This window comes from Hemitrygon akajei, chromosome 10 (genome assembly GCF_048418815.1).
Source record: "Hemitrygon akajei chromosome 10, sHemAka1.3, whole genome shotgun sequence".
Classification (NCBI taxonomy): Eukaryota; Metazoa; Chordata; class Chondrichthyes; order Myliobatiformes; family Dasyatidae; genus Hemitrygon; species Hemitrygon akajei.
This window is the reverse complement of record NC_133133.1, coordinates 134,893,498-134,913,581: the sequence shown is the minus strand read 5'-3', so window position 1 is coordinate 134,913,581 and position 20,084 is coordinate 134,893,498. Positions and strand designations below refer to the sequence as shown.

The 20,084-nt window shown below is 40.4% G+C and overlaps 1 protein-coding gene across 5 annotated transcripts in view; it reads right to left on the bottom strand.

Moving 5' to 3' along the window:
- The window catches only part of LOC140734701 (contactin-1-like), a 715,399-nt gene that overhangs the window by 337,463 nt on the left and 357,852 nt on the right, over nucleotides 1-20,084 (bottom strand). For all 5 annotated transcript variants that reach the window (XM_073059025.1, XM_073059024.1, XM_073059023.1 and 2 more), the window contains 4 exons: nucleotides 14,759-14,892; nucleotides 14,169-14,298; nucleotides 13,167-13,317; nucleotides 1,533-1,660 (listed from right to left, as the gene is read on the bottom strand). In XM_073059025.1, the coding sequence (XP_072915126.1) occupies nucleotides 1,533-1,660; nucleotides 13,167-13,317; nucleotides 14,169-14,298; nucleotides 14,759-14,892 (543 nt within the window). The remainder of the gene's footprint in view (nucleotides 1-1,532; nucleotides 1,661-13,166; nucleotides 13,318-14,168; nucleotides 14,299-14,758; nucleotides 14,893-20,084) is intronic.

The window sequence follows — 20,084 nt, the reverse complement described above, 5'->3', positions numbered from 1 at the left end:
CACAGCCTCAGAATAGAGGGACGGCCATTTAGAATGGAGATGAAGGGGAATTTCTTTAGCCAGGGGGTGGAGGATCTGTGGAATTCATTGCCACAGACAGCTTTGGAGGCCAGAACACTGGGCGTTTTTAAAACGGAGGTTGATTGGTTCTTGATTAGTCAGGGCATCAAAGGTTACAGGGAGAATGCAGAAGAATAGGGTTGAGAGGGGATACGGATCAGCCATGATGAAATGACAGAGCAGACTCGATGGGCCAAATGGCCTAATTCTGCTCCTATCCTTTATTGTCTTATAGTTGTGCAACAAGTAAAGTGTGTCTGCAAAATGTCTCTGCAGTGACATTTTCAACCTCACTGGTCTTATTTATTCAACGGATAATCAGGTTTACTAAAATCCTTCTCCTGAAACCCATTAAAGGGACAACATCCAAACTTCATTCTTCATCCTCATTGAGACCTGTGGCCTCAAAAACCACCTCACTTACTCCTGGGACTGCTTTGACTGTGAAGATTAGGGAAGTTAGCCTAACACCACACTCAAGGGGAAGAAATTTCATCCTTCAGCCCCCCACCTTAGGGAAGAAGGCAGAGCAGATTTCCATTCCAGTATCTCCCAGACAAAGGCACACAGAGACTGCACTCATATCCTTACGATGCATTTCACTGTTATGTTCTGATGTTCATGTAACAAATTAAGATAATCTAATCCTCTGCCAGGACCTCTTTACTATATTCTTGAGGGTCTCTGTGGCCCATCACATAAACAGTCTTTCCAAGTCTGTCCAGTCCCACTAACCTCTGGGAACACCCTCCTACTTTCTCTCCCATTGCTGCAATATCCATTCATTCTGTAGCAACACTCCCCTAAAGCCAGAAGAGTGTAATCTGGTTTCTCTCTTTAAGAACTAGCTGCACAGATTGCACCTGCTGGGTTACACACCAGCAGCTACAAGAACTTCAAACACATCAGTAGGAAACATCAACAAAGTCAATCTGAGGGCAGCTGTACACAAGGAACAGTGAACCTTGCAGACAAGGTTTTCACAGTTCTTGTTACTTTCACAGAGTCAGGATGATGTACAATAATACGTTAATATCAGAACAAGAAGTGTGGAACAACTTCTTCGCCATTGTTTTAATTCCTAGTCTTGAGTTTGGAATATCAATACAAACATGCATGCCTCAGCCCACAGTTCCCTTCAAACCCTGCAATGGTATATGGTTTATGGACCCTAATCTCTATGAGTTTTAAGATTACTGTCTTCCAGTTTGGTTCTGTGTTGGAATAAGACATCACAGAGCAGCAGATTGGCACAATGTCTCAGGAACCAACCTTGTGATAACCTACTCCTTCAGCTGGCAACTAGTTCCAGCAGAACCTGTCAATAATGTTGCATATTTATTATATATAGGAATTACAGATTTTTCATGCAAAGATTTTCACTGCAAGACTGCCTTTTTAACAGATAGTTACGTTCTTAAATATTGAGCTTGAAGTCCATAAAGTTGCACCACCAAGTTCTTGCCTCCTACCTGTGACTGAAAGAGTGCCGGTGCTGTTTGCTTTTCCTCTGTTGTTCTCTACAAAGCAAGTATAGCTCCCCTCATCACTCCTGGTGACATCTCGAATCTCCAGAGTGCCATTGGGCCAAATAGATATCCTGTGGGAAGGGTAGGAAATGTGGTAAATAGCTAGAAATGCACTGTACTTTATGATGAGAAACAAAATTAGCCGTATCGAATTTTATGGTCCTCTGACACAATTGTATCTGGACTCTATCACCAGATTCCCTCATGTCATTTAAATCCTTTCACCTTGGGAATGTAGGCAGCTTAGGGAAAATAATTTATTCAAGAACAAATGAACTTGACTCAATAGATGGGACCAATCCGTATACAGACCACTTTCATGTCTTCATTTTTGGACATGAATATAAACTGCACGTGCTGGGATGCATGATGTCTTTTTAATTAATGGTGCTACGCCCCTTTAACTGCCTACAAAATCTCATCCTTCCATCCCACCTTCTTCCTGAATGCAGAACGCCATCATCTTTGAGAAACCAGTTTGGTAAACCATCACAGCCCTTGTACTTCACAGTCCTTGTACGTTATTTGTCTACCTGCACTTCACTTTTTCTGTAACAGTAACACAAAACTCTGGAGTGTAATTTGTCCCCCTTCTGTACAACCTGAGTGTACCTCTACAGCCTCCTGAGGTTTTGTATAACCTCGCTGTACTTATGTATGGCATTTTCACCTGATTTCAGTATATGTGACAATAATAAAGCAATTACCAGTGTGCAAAGACAAAAGGGAATTCTGTACTTGCCAACTGTGCCCATGAACTGATGTGTACCAGCCACTGCCTTTGTGAGCAGTACAGCCTTCTGACCAGTGACTCCCGAATGATGACCCCTGTACCACAGAGCCCCTAAGACAGGACCTTACGAAGCCTCCTACGGCAACCTAAGCAGAGTCTATAGAAAGGTCAACAACAGAATGGAATGAAGCACGTAGGGGTGACCTGGCATCATGAACCCATAATAAGCATGGATTGTAACAGCTGAGTTTGTGGTGGTTAATGCATCTCCTGCAGCTGACCGAGCAGTGCAGTCATTATTCATCAGAGTCAAGCAGGCTCTTCAGCCCTTCCAGTTAACACTGACCATCAACACTAATAAAATTTTTTTTGTAATTTTTTTTTAATTGAAGTTCTTCAAACAAACATTTCCATAAGATGTATTTCAGACATTGTACATATATATACACCAAAGTCTCCACAAAGTGTTTATCTGGGGTATACACTTATAGAAAAGAGCGGAAAGAAAAAACAAGCAAAAGGAAAGAACTATGTACAAGTAGGGAGTGATTTTTTTTAACAACAGATTCATTGATTTGTGAGAATAAAATCAGGCCTATGAGGCATTATGTAGTTAAACCATTTTTCCCAGTATGAATCAAATTGTTCCAGCTTATGATTAACAGATGCTGTTATCTTCTCCATTTTGTAAATGTGCATTGTAATTTCCATCCATGCATTTAAAGGTGGGCTCTCTTGTGACAACCATTTCCTAGTAAGAGTCTTTTTACCAGCCACCAACAGTATATTCATTAAATATTTATCTTTTTTCAACCATTCTTGAGGTATATATCCAAAATATATGGTCTTACTCTCTAAGGGTATTTCACATTTAAAGATGTCTTGTAGGGCATTGTGTATCCCCCTCCAATAGCTTTTGATAACAGGGCAGTCCCAAAAAATATGATAATGATTTGCATTTTGATTTCCACAATTTCTCCAGCAAACAGGGAGGTTACCATCATAATGGGATTTCTGAGAGGGTGTAATAAAATATCTTATCAAGTTTTTCCATCCAAACTCCCTCCATTTCCATGAATTGGTACACTTTCATTGATATCTCCATATTGTTGTCCATTCTTCCTCAGATATAATTATTCCTCCTTCCTTCTCCCATTTTGCTTTAATGTATGAAGTCAAATGTGTTTTAAGATTTGACAACCCCTTATACATGCTTATACATGATTCTACTACCATTATCTGAATTATATGCTTTTCTAAAGAGCTCTATCAAGCATGTATTTGCCTTGGTTACATTTTTAAGCATCTTATTAACATATTGTCACATCTGTAAATACCGATAAACATCTTGTTTTTCTAATAAGTGTTTCTCTTTAAGCATTTCAAAACTGAACAGTGTTCCTTCTTTCATTATGTTGCAAAGAACTGTTATTCCTTTAGCTGTCCAGTCCTCAAATCTAGCATCCAATTTATTTGGTGTCAAATCAGAGTCATATGCACACCATTTAAGAATTGCAATATCTCCCTCTATTATATCTCCCTCTCCCTCTATTAAATATTATATTCTTTTATAGTAGTTTTCCATATTTTAAGAGTCAATTTCACCCATGGGTTATCAATAGTTTTTATGTACCTTTGCAGGTTGGTATCAGCCAAAATTGCTTGTATGGGGATGGGAAGCACCCGCTCCTCAATGTTCTTCCATTGAGCGTCATATGATGGGTTGCACCAACATATCACAGCTCTCAACTGTGCTGCAAAATAATAATCTCTAAGAGAAGGCAAACCCCATCCCCCCTTTTCTTTTACTAATTGCAAAGTTTTGAGATGAACTCTAGGCCTTTTACCCTTGATAGCATCTTGTTCCATTCATTGAATTGATTTTGATTAATCTCTATTGGTAGGGTTGGAAAGAGATATAACAGTCTGGGCAGTATATTCATTTTAATAGACTCAATCCTTGAACTGAGACTGAAAAAAGGAATCAGGCTCCATCTTGCCACATCTTCCTTAATTTTTTTATATAAAAGTTGATAATTACATTCTGATAATTTTGCCAAATCTTTTGCATAATGATGCCCAAATATTTGAAAGACCCTGTGTGCCATGCCCAGGGGTATCGACTTTCAATTTCTCTTGCTGGGCTATAGTAATATGAAAGTAATTGGGTTTTATCTGTGTTGATCTTGTATCCTGATAATTGACCATATTGTTCAAAGGATTGCATCAATCCAGGTAAAGAGTATGTTGGTTGCCCTAGATAGATCAAAATGTCATCCACATAACAAGCCAATTTATACTCTGTCCCTTTAATAGTAATTCCCCTGATGTCTTTATTTTGTCTGATGTATTGAGCTAATGGTTCCAGATATAACGCGATGAGTAGTGGTGACCATGCACAACCCTGTCTCGAGCCCCATTCTAGGGAAAGACTATTTGATAAATATCCATTGATTTTAATCCTAGCAGTAGGATAATCATATAGTGTCTGCATAGTTTTAATAATTGTGTCTTGGAAACCAAATCTATGTAAAACTCTGTAAAGAAAATTCCAATTTACCGAATCAAATGCTTTTTCAGCATTCACGCTTATCACTATTGCTTCGATTTTATTTTTTTGTATATGATCCATAATGTGAAGTGTCCTTCGTATATTGTCTTGAGTCTGGCGTTGTCGTATAAAACCTGTCTGATCATTATGTATCAGTATGGGTAGAAACTCCTCTAATCGTTCGGCCATAATGGAGGTAAATAACCTATCATCTACATTAAGAACGGATATTGGTCTAAATGACCCACATTCCATTTTATCCTTGCCTTCTTTCAGTATAGCTGAGATTATCGCTTCCTTCCAACTGGGTGGCATTTGTGCCTTTTTTAGAGCCCAGTTCAGTGTGGGGAGTAAAACAGGAATTAACTCATTTTTAAATTCTTTGTACCACTCTACCGTATACCCATCTGATCCTGGTGACTTGCTTAATTTAAGCCTATTAATTGCAGCTTTTAATTCAACTTCAGTTATGTCAGCAGTCATCCTTCTATTTTGTTCTTCGCTTAAAGTGGGTAACTCTAGAGAATTCAAGAAGGTGTCAATCTGGGTTATGCTTCCCCCTGGAACTTTGGAATATAGCGTTTTGTAAAACACTTCAAAAGGTTCTTGAATTTCACTTAGCTTATTTTTTATCATTTTCGTTCTTGGGTCCCTAATTCTATGAATTGTATTTTCTGCTTTTTTTTTCCACTTTCCACGCCAGTATTTTCATAGATTTCAATCCACTTTCATAATGTCTCTGTTTCAGAAACATTAAGTTTTTCCTGATTTCTTGCATAGCCAAATTATTTATTTCATTCCTAATTCTTTTAATTTCCCCTAATGTATCCTGTGCCAAATTCAATTTGTGTTTTTTCTATAGTTCCTTCAGCCTATTTTGTAATTCCTCTAATGTTTTATTCCTTATTTTTTTCTTATATGAAGATATCACTATAATTTTCCCTCTTAAGACCGCCTTCAGAGTATCCCATAAGATGGGAGGTGAAACCTCTCCATTATCATTAAATTCTAAGTAGAGACCAATTTCTTTTTTAATTTGTTCCTTAAAGTACGGATCATTGAGTAGACTTGAATTTAGTTTCCAAATAGTATTCTTTGGTTGTAGGTCAAAATCAACAGATAAATATATAGGTGCATGGTCACTTACATCTATTGTCCCAATTCCTCAGGTCTTTATTTTGTCTTTGTCTTTTCCAAACGTTATGAAATAGTCTATTCTTGTATATACAGAACGTGGAGCAGAATAATGAGTGTAATCCCTTCTGTCAGGGAAAAGGTCCCTCCATATATCAATTAAACCAACATCCTCAAAAAGTGTATTAACTTTCTTATGTAAAGATTTTGTTTCATAGGTTTTTCTATTGGAAGAGTCTAAGTTTGGTTGTAATTGTAAATTTAAGTCTCCTCCACATATCAGGAGACCTTCTGTTTCCATTACCATAATATCAGTAATTTTCTGAAAGAAACCAATATCACTTCCCGGGGGTGCATATATATTCAATAGAGTAACTGAATTGCCATCTATATTCCCCCTTACCAGAATATATCTGCCTTCTTTATCTCCCATTTCGAATATTTTTTCAAAATTTAGCTTACTTGAGATAAGAATAGCAACTCCTCTCCAATGTCCTGATTTATATGAGGAGAAAAACAGATTAGTGAAGCCCATTCTCTTTAGTTTTTTATGCTCATTATCACTTAAATGAGTTTCCTGTAAATATACTACATGGGCTTGTTCTTTTTTTCATTTTGGATAAAATTCTCTTACATTTGATTGGATTTAATAGCCCATTTACATTAAAAGAAATGAATTTTACCTTGTCCTAAGCCATCTGTATTTATCTGTCAGTGTATCATTGAAATTAGAATAAAACTTAATCGAACTACTCCCTGAACAAATAAGAACCAAGAAACTCAAATATTAACAAAAATGGCAATGGACGGGTGATTCCAAGGCTGAGGTCTCTAGTAAATGACTCTGCGTTGAGCTAGAGGAAATGTCTAGCTGTGGGGGATAACCCCTCTTATTTGTGAGTTGAGGGCCCCCATTGCAGTATTCATAAAAGTCACATACACACACACAAATATATTTATATGCATACATATATACACACACATATATATACATACATACACACACACACACACACACACATTGCACACATACACATATATGCACACACATATATATATTCTCATTTTGGTGGGGAAAAAGGAGTAAGTGAGCGAATGAAGAATAACAACTAAGTAATATAAAATCCACATTATAATAAGTATTTCTCGAGATAGGTATATCGCCGTGTATTTTTGCTTCTGTTTAGCTTCTCAACATTTTTAAAGTTAGCCAAACCTTATGGCTCTTCGGAAGGGGGTGAGGACTGTCTTTGGGAAACTCCCGGTCTCTTCCTGATATGTTTCTCTCGGCCTCTTCCCGTCTCCTGCCTTCTCGTTTCTCACACTATTTCCCAAGCCGAGCGGGACAATTCCTCAGCCAGGCTTTCTTTTGTTTTGGTCATGTTGACGGGCAACTCTCTGGCCTTCATGTCTGTAGTCGCCTCTTCCACTGTCTGGTACAATTGCGTCCCGTTGTCATAAAACACTCTAAGTTTAGCAGGGTACGGAGTTAATCTTATTTTGCTTTAATACTTGCTTTACTTCGGAGTATTCTTTGCGTTTCTGGAAGACCGCGCCGGGGGGGGGTAATCTTAGTCGAAATATATTAATTTATCCTCTAAAAACACTCTCTTCTTACCCCAGGCCCTTCGTAGAATCTCCACCTTGGTGCTGTACCGAAGGAATTTAATTATAATTGAGCATGGTTTTCCATCCTGGGTAGGTTTTGGAACGAGCGCAGTGCGCTCTTTCGACTTCCAGCTCCATATACGGGGGAAGATCCAACGCATCCCGCAGTAACTTTCCGACAAACTCTGTCATAGACGGGCCCTCCGCTCCTTCAGGAACGTTGTAGATTCTGATATTTTTCCGCCGTGATCTTCCCTCCAGGTCAAGCAGTTTACCTTCTTGGTGATGTATTATTTTTATTGTCTTGCTCAGTATCCGTTCCACATTTTGAACGCGATCTTCCACCTTCTCAATGCGAGTCTCTGCCACCGCTATTTTTTGATTAATGCTGGCGAGCTCTGCCTTAATATCATGGAGCTGCTGCTTTATATCTTTCTGGACCTCCATTATTTCTTTCAGGATTTCAAAAATATTCGCCGGTTCGTCTGAACGAGGCCCGGCAGCCGCCTCGCTAGCATGCGGTCGGGTCAGAGAGCCGCTCGCTGCACTCCTCTCAGACGCAGGTTCCGCAGCGTTGCTTTTTTAATTTCCATTTCTTCTCCCCATTCTTGTCCCTCTTTTCAGTTCAAATATTTTTCAAAGAATATTATATTTGACGGGTTAATGGGACTTAATACGCGTTTTTCCAGAGTAGCTAGTGACAAGCTGCCATTCTCGACAACGACGTCAATGGACCAACACTAATAACATTTCATCCTCTTCTACTCCCCACAGATGCTGCCTATCACCTAAACACTAGAGGCAATTTACAGCAGCTGATTAACCTACCAACTTTCACATCTCTGGAAAGTGGAAGGAAATCCCCACGGTCACCAAGAGAACAAGAAAACTCCACAAAGGCAGGGTGGAAAGTCAGGGTTGAACCCAGGTCACAGGAGCTGAGAGGCAGCAGCTCTATTTGCTGCCCCACTGTGCCATGAAAGGTCTTCACTGAAGATCGGTCCATGCACTGGAACCGGTGAGAGCAGCAACTAAAATCAAACTTACTCATAATACTTAGCTTGTTTTCAGAGGGATAAGGGTTTTTGATTTCCTGTGTATGTATAAACAAAGGCAGACACATAAAAGTCCAACCCAATGGGATGGCCCATGTTGAATCTGAAGCCATGGACTTCATGAGAGAATACACAGATGCTAACACATGATGTTTCCTAATGAAGCCTCTTGCCTCAAAACACCAACTCTTCATTTTTCCATAGATGCTACCTGACCTGCTGAGTTCCTCTAGCATTTTGTGTGTGTTTCTCTGGATTTCCAGCATCTGTAGAATCTACATGATGCTTGATGGAAAGTTCCTGGATGTCAATATCTCTGAGGATTTAACTGGGACCCAACATATTGATGCATCTACAAAGAAGGCACAACAGCGGCTATATTTCATTAGAAGTTTGAGGAGATTAGATATCTCACCAAAGACACTTGCAAATTTCTACAGTTTACCATGGAGAGCATTCTAACTGGCTGCATTACTGTCTGGTATGGTGGTTGGGGGGCTACGGCACAAGATTAAAATAAACTTAGTCAGCTTCATCATGAGCACTAGGCTCCGTAAAATCCAGGACATCTTCAAGGACAATGCCTCAAAAAGGCAACACCATCATAAAGGGCCCCCATTATCTAGGTCATTTCGTTCCTATGGCTACCATCAGGGAGGAGGTAGAGAAGCCTGAAGGCATGAAGGCACATACTCATTGATTCAGGAGCAGATTCTTCCCCTCTGCCATCTGATACATATGTATATTCACAGTTTTTTATTATTATGTATTGCATTGTATTGCTGCCGCAAAGACAATAACTTTCATGATATACCAAATGCCAGTGAGATTCTGATTCTGAGATTTTGATTGCATTGTCATTGACTTTTAAGGCGCCGTCTTTTTTCCCTCATCAGAGCTGTTAACAGCCCTTGAAGAAAATGCTACAGCTGCTTCATTAACTGATTTAACTTCATGCTTGATTTAACAAAAACATTGTCGAGGAATAGAGAACGGGAGGTTTGGGAGGGGAGAGACAGAACATTTAGACTGACAAATTATGACAGACATGTTGATAGTGAGACTGTGTGACAGATAGACACAGACTGAGTTCGAGACTGAGTGAGGAAGAGAAACAGAGAGACTGAGACACAGTGAAATGGAGACATCTGTGTTCAGGCCTCATGAAACATAGAAACACAGAAACACAGAAAACCAACAGCACAATACAGGCCCTTCAGCCCACAAAGCTGTGCCGAACATGTCCTTACCTGAGAAATTACCTAGGGTTACCCATAGCCCTCTATTTTTCTGAGCTCCATGTACCTGTCCAGGAGTCTCTTAAAAGACCCTATCATATCCACCTCCGGCACCGTCGCCGGCAGCCCATTCCAAGCACTCACCACTCTCTGCATAAAAAATTTACCCCTGACATCTCCTCTGTACCTACGTCCATTCACCTTAAAACTGTGCCCTCTTGTGCTAGCCTTTTCAGACCTGGGAAAAAGCCTCTGACTATCAAGTCATCCCTCATCCTCCATCACACTAAGGAGAAAAGGCCGAGTTCACTCAACCTATTCTCATAAGGCATGCTCCCCAATCCAGGCAACATCCTTGTAAATCTCCTCTGCACCCTTTCTATGGTTTCCACATCCTTCCTGTAGTGAGACGACCAGAACTGAGCACGGTACTCCAAGTGGGGTCTGACCAAGGTCCTATATAGCTGCAACATTACCTCTCAGCTCCTAAACGCAATCCCACGATTGATGAAGGCCAATGCACTGTACACTTTCTTAACCACAGAGTCAACCTGTGCAGCAGCTTTGAGTGTCCTATGGACTCAATCCCCAAGATCCCTCTGATCCTCCACACTGCCAAGAGTCTTACCATTAATACTATATTCTGTCATCATATTTGACCTACCAAAATGAACCATCTCACACTTATCTGGTTTGAACTCCATCTGCCACTTCTCAGCCCAGTTTTGCATCCTATCAATGCCCCGCTGTAACCTCTGACAGCCCTCCAGACCTCCAACCTTTGTGTCATCAGCAATTTTACTAACCCATCCCTCCATTTCTTCATCCAGGACATTTATAAAAATCACGAAGAGTAGGGGTGCCAGAACAGATCCCTGAGGCACACCACTGGTCACTGACCTCCATGTGGTATATGACCCCTCTACAACCACTCTTTGCCTTCTGTGGGCAAGCCATTTCTGAATCCACAAAGCAATATTCCCTTGGATCCCATGCCTCCTTACTTTCTCAATAAGCCTTGCATGGGGTACCTTGTCAAATGCCTTGCTGAAATCCACACACACTGCATTTATGGCTCTAGATGTAGCGTATATGGAACTTCACACATGACTGGAACTTCCACCAGCAACCAAGAGTGCTATCTTGTGAGTCACAGTTGAAAATGAGACAGAGAGTGAAGGACTGATAGAAATAGAGATACAAGTAGAGAGATAAAAATACTAAAAATACATGATAAAATAAAGCAGAAAAAGGAGTGATGGGGGGTATGAGGCAGAAGTGATGGTAGAGAGAGAGAGAGAGAAAGATCAGGGGTTTAGATAAGAAAATAGAAACAGAAAAAGAGAATGAGAAATGGGGTAAGGCAGTGGGGGAAATGGAGAAAGAATTAGTGAAGATAGAGGTAATGTGTGAGTGAAGAGTAAGAGAGATTGAGAAAGACAGCGAGGCAGAATGAACAAAATGGAAAGTTAGAGGAAGGGCCAGGAGGGAGTGTAGAATAAGTTCAAGAGGTCGTATCTGCCCCTAAAAGGGAGCACTGCAGTTGACTTGTTTCAGTAGTTGGCCAAGTAAAAGCAATTTTGACAAAGTACCAGTAATGTGATCTCAAAGAATATTTTCTATTCTATTAAAAAGGCTTTCCAATGATAAGATCAGAAAGTGCCTGCCTCTCACATAGTGCTGATATATCATGAGGGGATGGGGTTTTCTTGCTACTAAGAGCAAAAGATTGCCCTGTCAATCAGCTGACTGGAGTCACCCTAAGGCTCAAGCACAAGGTCCCAAGTCAAGAGTTCCTTGTCTTCTGTGTTAGGAAGTGAAGAAAGAAATATAAAATATTCAGCAGCAGCTCTTCACAATCAAACTGTGTGACTGGGGGTGGGGAGGACAGCAGCAGTGAGAGGAAGCTCCTTTTCTTACTGAGTAACAGGAGGTTGTGTCTCTTTGCCATATCTTCCCTTTGCCCCCACCCCCCACTTGACTACTTAAGCCCATGACACTTAGGATTTCTCCTAAGCATTATTTGGGGTTGAGGATGACTTGATTTCAGTCTAGCTTTCTGTGTTGTGAAGTTCCCAGTGCAATCAGTGTAGGACAGGAGATGCATAACAATCTGTATGAGAGAAGAATGTGCTACTTCAGTCGTTTACGCTGGGTGCCTCTGTGTACTCCCAATGAAGGGTCTGGAATTGACACATGCATATCCACACCCGCTTTAGACTCTCTCTTGTTTCTCTACTTCCACCTTTACTTGTCTAGGACCATTATCACTTTCGTCATTTGTTGACTCCTCATGTCCAGCCATCTTCTGCTTTCCATCCCTTCTGCCAAAATACTGTGCAGTTTTCCTATCTTCTGAGCTGACGTAGTGCCCATTGACCTGCCTCTTCCTGCCAGTCACATTCCAAGGAGCTTCACTCAATTGCAGAACTGTTTTATTTGGCTCTCAAATTGTCCATTCATATCCTCAGAATGACTGCAGTGACTGTACCCCATCCGCCTTTCACCTCCGTCTAGTGCCACAAGTGAAAGAGCAGAAACACAAGCACAGTCTTGTGGACTTGACCATTTTTCCAGCACAGACCCATGTGTTCCACCACTCTCCTGGATTTAAGAACAGAAACTTTTAGAAATACTCAGCAGGTCAAGCAGCATCAATGGAGAGAGAAACTTGAAGTTTCAAATCAGAACCCAGTATGACAAAGAATCTTGAAACGTTAGCTCAGATTTTTTCCCCCATAACCAACACCTGACCTGCAGAGTGTTTCCACTGTTTTGTATTTTCACTGCACATTTCCAGCATCTGAATTTATTTGATCCTCTCCTTGATCTGTCCAGTCCTTAGAATAATGCCATCCAGAGAGTGATCAACTTCCTAGTCAATGATAATGTGTTGCAAGCTAGTCAGTAGATAGCACAAACCAAGGTCCAAAATGGTAATGATAAGGTCAAGGGTCATTCCCTTCTGCAGGATTACCATTGCCTGGTCAGCTTTTATGTTGAAATTAGAACTAGACAGTGAACAGGGTGAATAAATGGCAGCTAAATAATGACATTATCGATTTGCCATAGCTTCTCAAATTAACTTTGACTTTTACACTGCATTTTAAAATGCTGCATGTTCCTCATTCACTATTTTATAGAACCATTGGCTGAAAGGCATTTACAAGATCAGAAGCCACCAAGTTGAATAGTTTTAAGAAGTGTCATGGCTGACAGATTGTTTACGCCGCTGGGAGGCATTTGCAATTTACTGACCTAGAGTTATTCGTGAGGAGTTCCGTGCCCTTGCTCCAAACGAATGTTGGCTTTGGTGCAGCCTTGGGTTTGCACTCGATGATTGCTTTGCCTCCTCTGGCCCCTAAGAGCTTTTTCTTCACTGGATTCAGCCTGAAGTCTGGTGCCAAAGCTAAAAGAAAACAGAGTAAGTTCAGAAAACCAAAACAATCGTGAAGCCTTTCACTTCTGCCTCCAACCTTTCCTTCCCTCCAAACAACATAATTCCATTTTATTTGTGTTAAATCACAGACAATGAAAGAAAAGGAGATGAGAAAGTTTAGATTGGAACTATGCTATTCTGAATGGACATTCAACCCCTCAACTTCACACAGACATTCTATTACACCATGGATGACACCACGGAAGAAAAAGAATTTCAAGATGTCTATTGTATACATTTCTCTGACATTTGTAAATGTACCTATTGAATTCCTTATCTACACTAGCTTATCCATGTTATGCTAAAAACCTTAAACAGAATCATACTGCTGAGAGCCCATATGCTCTTCAGCCTTGGAACATCTCTCTTAAAAATGCATCAATTAGTCTCCCCCTTCCTCCTTCCTGGAAAAACAGAAACCATAGTTTAAAAATCCTCTAAAATTTACAACTAAATCTGACTCTACTATCCATTCAAGCCAGATGAACTCAAATTCCTTATATTTCCCTCTGGTTTGGCTATGAATTATCTTAACTCTGTGTCATTCGGTCAGCAATAAACTTATTCCTGCACATCGTTTACTCTCTAAATATCAGTAATTATTAACTCCAGCTTCTTCGCTCTGCAGTACTGAAGTCCCAAAATCCCTGGGTACTTTCCATCTTCTCTGCAATCTCTGCATGGTCTTGATCCATTCCCAAAACTGATCAGTGTGTTCCAGCTGAGATCTAAGCTGAGATTTTAAAGTCTTTAGCAGAACTTAGAACCAGTGATTTTCTTTTTAACTAAACATTCTGCCGTACTTTGTGATGAATACCAACCCAAAACCTTGAGCTCTGCATTGGAATACAAGGATCCATGCTTGTTCTCTGCCTGGCATTGATACATTCCAGCGTCTCCCAGAGTCAGTTTTGAAATTCGCAGTTCCCCTCTGTTTATCCGGTATCGGCCCTAGGTACAGTTAAGCATAGGATTACATTCTTTGTAAATCTCAGTCCAACCAATCATCAGTGCCAGCCTGTATATGCCACGTCAGCTTCCTGTCATCTTTTCACATCTTAACCTGTCACACCAGCTGCAGAAATAAAGGACCATCAAAACTTGCAGAGCTTTACATGATTCATAGCAACACACTGAAGGAAAGTCACTTTTACATCGAGGACCTGAGAAAGAAAGAGGCACACATTTGTAATTGCATAAAAATAAACTTGAAACTGTTAATCAAGGGACTGGGATGCTCTTCAGATTGAAGAAGGTGCTTGGTACAAAGACAGAAACATAACACTTCCAATCAACGGTCCACACAAAATTTCCAAAGAGACGTGCACTTCTCATCTTTATGCCGTGTACAAGCGGGCACATGGCAGCAACAATGGAAATGATGAACCTCACTGCAGGCACAGCTTCCTACCCCATATATTACTTCTCCATTTCGGAACCATCTGTAAGTGGGCTGGGGCTTCCCTCCTGCTTCACAGGGCCAGATCAGCTCACCCTCAATGTCTTCGATGGTGTCATTGATGGGATGGATCCAGTAAGGATGAGCTGAAAAGCAGGAGAAGTCTCAGGTTAGATGATGGACCAGTGATATTGTTATTATCATCCTTGCCCACTAATTGCTAAAATGAACTGGAAGCAGGCTACTGTTGCTATATGTATTATCTTTTATTCCACTTGGACTTTAGGCTCTCTATGAGGCACTCTTCTTGTTATGATGAACACCACACTTCCCTCTTCACACCATCATCGCTAATATTATTTAATCACATGCTTGCCATGAGGTAACAGATCTTGCCACATTGTCTTTTCTCCTCCAGTCCTGTTCCTTTCTCTGGTTAATTTTTCTCACAAGTCACCAAATCACCAATCCTTCTCATGGCCTGAAATTCTCTTTCCACAGATACTGCCTCACCTGCTGAGGATCACTGGAGGTTGTGGATTTTTATTTCAGATTTTACACTGATTCATTTTGCTTGGCTCTTTGTTTGAGCAACAAGAATGAAAAGAGCAGAACACTCAAGTACAGAAAATTTTGAAAACCTGTAGCGACTACTAAAGGGGAAAAGAGTCAAAGGGAGAATTGAAAAGTGGTACATTTTGCTTAAAACTTGAGAGAAGGTGTTCATTTTCAAAGGCATCTGGGTTGACTTGTACCCAAATCACTTGAAGTAAACTAAGTAACAAGCAATTAGGAAAGAAAGTGACAGACAACTGAGAGGTGATCTCATTAAAAATTGAGCTTCTTAAGAGCTCAATGTGGCAGGGTGAGAGAACTGGTCCAGAACCAGGAGTCCGACTATTAAAATAGCCTCTCAATACTGACGTAGAAAAAAGTTCTTCACTCAGAAGCTGATGAATCTTTGTAATTCACTACACACCCACAAGGATGGTTCTATGCTGAAGATACTTAGAACTGAGAACAATAGAAAGTAAGGTAATCAAGAGATAGGGGGTTGAGCAGATGAGAGGAGGTGTGATAGAAGTTGAGCTATGATCTTACTGAACAGCAATCCAGGCATCACTTACTACCTAATAGTACTCTTCTTCCAGTGAGGTAAACACACACCTTTCTATCGGCCATTCACTTAACCACTCATGCTCTCTGTATCTACTCATAAGCCATACTGCCAAAAAACTCCACAGTCCTACCAAGCTTCATGTCATCTGCAAAGTGTTCCACTGGCAAATTGATCCATCAGCAGCAAGGAGGACACAGATTTAATCTAATAAGAGAAAGGAAACATGCGTATGTGGTGCTGGTAGGTGAAAAGGGAGAGGAAGATGAGAGGTTTTGTTTCATAGATCAAGTTGCTATGATCATGAATACTGAAGGCCGATTGGTAATAACTTTCTCTTTGGTGCAAAGGAGGATAAGAGGCGACGACAGAGGTGAACAAGATGATAAAGAGACATAGATCGAGTAGATAGCCAGAGACTTTTGCCAGGGTGGAAATGGCTAATACCAGGGATCATCATTTTAAGATGACTGAAGGAAAGTATTGGGGGAATGTCAGAGGTAAGTCTTTTACACAGACAGTAATGTGTGTGTGGAACGCCCTGCCAGTGGTGGTGGTAGGGAATTTCTGAAACTCTTAAGATAGGCACATGGATGATAGAAAAATGGAAGGCAGTGCAGGAGAGAAGGATTAGATTGATCTTAGAGTAGATAACACTACATAGTGGGCCGAGGGCCTTTGCAGTGTTCTCTGTTAATCAGCTAAACAGCTTCCTGGGGTCTGAATTCCTCTATCAGCCTCCCAACATAAAATGCATGAAAATCACAATTCTCTCCCAGAGTTGTACTTGTGCCAATAATGTTTCTGTGCTCTGCCAAGGATTATGTGTAAGAATATGGTCTGATTGTAGCCTCTATGTTCCCTGACACTGATTGGAGTTCAAGTTCTAATCCCTTCACTGCTCTGCAATGCACTTGATCAGCTGTTGAATGGAAGACCTCACTGGTTCAATTAAAGCTCCTTAACAAACACTCACAGAACTGACCACATTCCCAGAAGTGTATAAATGGGATATAAAGAGGTTGACTTTGCACCAGATCAAACGTGACTGGAAAGACAATGTTGTGGCACACAAGTACTTCAGTAATTTATCACTCAGAATGAAATCCAAGGCCAAAATATTACTTCGGGTGGGGTGGAGTGAAGTAGGTCTAGGGAGAGTTTTAAACTCATCAGGTTCTGGAATGCAAGTTCTAAAGACATTGCAATGTTTGAATTTCAGCATCTGTTGACCATGAGGAATCTAATCAGTATATTTAAAATTAGAATAAAAAGTTTTTAAACCCCTCAGATTCATGGAAATCGATTCCCTTTGTACATAGACGGCAGCAACATGAACATTGCAGTGAAGAAGAAAGAAGCACAAGGCAACTTTAAAAACAGCAAGAAAGAATATACTTTATTATATTATTGCATATATAGGTTCCATGGTAGCTTAGCGGTTAGCACGACACTACAGTTCAAGGCCATGGAGTTCAGAGTTCAATCCCAGCACCCTCTGGAAGAAGTCTGCATGTCCTCCCCATGAGATGCATGGGTTTTCTCCGGGTGCTCTGATTTCCACCCACACTCTAATGATGTACCAGTTAGTAGGTTAACTGGTCATTGTAAATTGTCCCGTGATTAGATTAGGGTTAATCAGAGGTTGACAGGGGATGCTGGGCAATGTAGCTTGAAGGGATGAAAAAAATATTGCTTCTTGAAAGTAAACCTGTCATAGTATCTTGAGATACACTTTATGAGCAGATTTAAGGGCTCATGGTCATAAAGAGCAATTGCAGGACCACAGTGAGGAAGAATGCCTTGACTTCAAAGACACAGAGGGGCTGCTATGTTTTGGTGGACAGACTGAAGCCAGGACATTGGACTCTCTATAGAAGCTGCCAAAGGCTACTCGAGAGAGATACTAATGTTGGTCTTTAGGGAGGTTATAAAGGAGTCTTGCACCAGCTGAGACAGTCAACAGGGACTATCTCCCTATCTCCCCCTCGACAAATTGTGACCTAATGGTGATGGGAGTGAAACGGAACTGCATCTGAAGTTCAGCTTGGCAGCTCTAAAGAGTGATGCCAGAAAATGTCAAGATGAGGACATCTTCTGCAGCAACACACACAAAATGCTGGAGTAACTCAGCTGGTCAGGTAGCATCTATGGAAGGGAATAAAAGTTGCCATTTTAGCCTGAGGCCCTTCATCAGACTAGAAAATAAAAGGGCAGAATCTACTTCACATCTATGTGTTTGATGTCACAGAACTTCTTCTGGGGCAGGGCTGTTCCCTCTACAGTTGCTGTCCACTGCCTCAGGGTTGTTTGTGGACCGAACAATATAACCATACTTTAGTCCACAGCCATCTGTCAGAATTGGGCATGTAAAAATTCTTTGCACATGATTATTGACATCCTTTATTGGCTGACTAAATGATTATAATTTACTGTTAGAGGAAACAACGCCATAAATGTCATCAGTTTTCCTGATTTATTATCTGAGCGGAAATGATCAAGCTTTGTATTTCTGATAGAGAAGTATGTTCTCTCAGCCAAAATCCTTTGATAGAGTTCAATCACAAACAAGAGAAAATCTGCAGATGCTGGAAATCCAAACAACACACACAAAATGCTGCAGGAACTCAGCAGGCCAGGCAGTATCTATGCAAAGGAGTACAGCAATATTTCGGGCTGAGACCCTTCATCAGGACCTTAATTCAGTCAAAGGTCCTTTGATAGAATTAAGGTGGAGAAATGGGATTGACATTTCAGTGATTATTGTTTCAGATCTGATGTGTTTTTTGATTTCCTTGATGTTGGTAACATTTGGTTCAAGAGATTTGATAAATGCAACTGGCAGTAGTAGTGAGCATAATCTCTGGTTGCAGGGAGCTCAGTATAACAAATAATTTCAAATATTGTACATCTTGATAAGTCAGAAGTGTTCAGGCCTGTAAGAAGAAGATTATGGTCATCTAGAGTTTAATAAAAACTAAACCTGTCATAAAGCTCAGGCATTTCCTTAGCCAGTTTGTTTCAAGAGCCAAGTCCTGTAAAATAAATTAGTGTGGCTTTCTTCTCTATTTAGGTCATTGCACAAGACTTGAAAAAGAGGTTTGCTGTGTGTTGTTGAAAGAAAATCTATCTGCTCCAGCTGGCTGGAAGACACCCAACAGGGGTGAAAATGAGAAATGAAAAAAAGTCAGTGGGGTTTAATTATAAAAGCTTTAGATTTTCAGAGCTGTTTAGAAAATCTAAACGAACGCTTTTTCTTAGAATGAACATGAAAGGATAATGCAAAACTGCAGCAAGAAAGACAATGACAAGCACCATATGTACATTTTCATCCTGAACGTTCAACTGTACAGGAGTCACCACCCTCAACAGCACAAGGGGTAGAGTCAAGAAACATAGGAGATGCTGCAGATCTGAAATAGTCATCACTGAAATACCAATTCCATTTCTGCTCCATCCATATCAAGGGATTTTAACTGAGAGAACATGCTTCTCTATCAGAAATACAAAGCTTGATCATTTCCGCTCAGATAATAAATCAGGAAAACTGAGAACATTCATGGCATTGTTTCCTCTAACAGTAAATATAATCATTCAGTCAGAGCTAACAGAATTAGTCAATAATTCTGTGCAAAGACTTGTCAAATGTCTAATTCTGACAGGGGACCCATTTCTTTAGAGTCTTATTCAAAGGATGGCACTAATAACAATTTTGCACTCCAATAACAAATGAGAAAATTAATCCCTTCTCACTTCTGACTTAAATGGAGCGGCCTTGTTCCGAAATTGTGCCGCAAGTTACATTTTCTCAGCCTCTACCTTGTTAATCCCCCTCAGAATGCTTGAGTAAGTTCACCTCTTGCTCGTATATATTCCAACTTGATGGATCTTTGGCAACCCTTCATCTCAGGAACCAACAAGTGAACCTTCAACAGATTGGCTCTTATTGGAACTACAACACAGTAATGGAGGTGTGGTCTCACCAATGTCCTATACAGTTGTAACAAGACAGTGTTCTGTTGTCTAAATCCATTCAGAAATAGTTTGTTTACTTAATCTTCCTAACAGATCAGATAAGGTCACATTTCCTCATACCATAGATCATCTGCAAAACTTCTGCCCACATGCTTAATCTATCTACATCCTTGTAGAATTTATTTTCCTCATACCATGCTGGCCCACCTGTTTTTTGTCAACACACTTAATCACTGTAAACTTGGT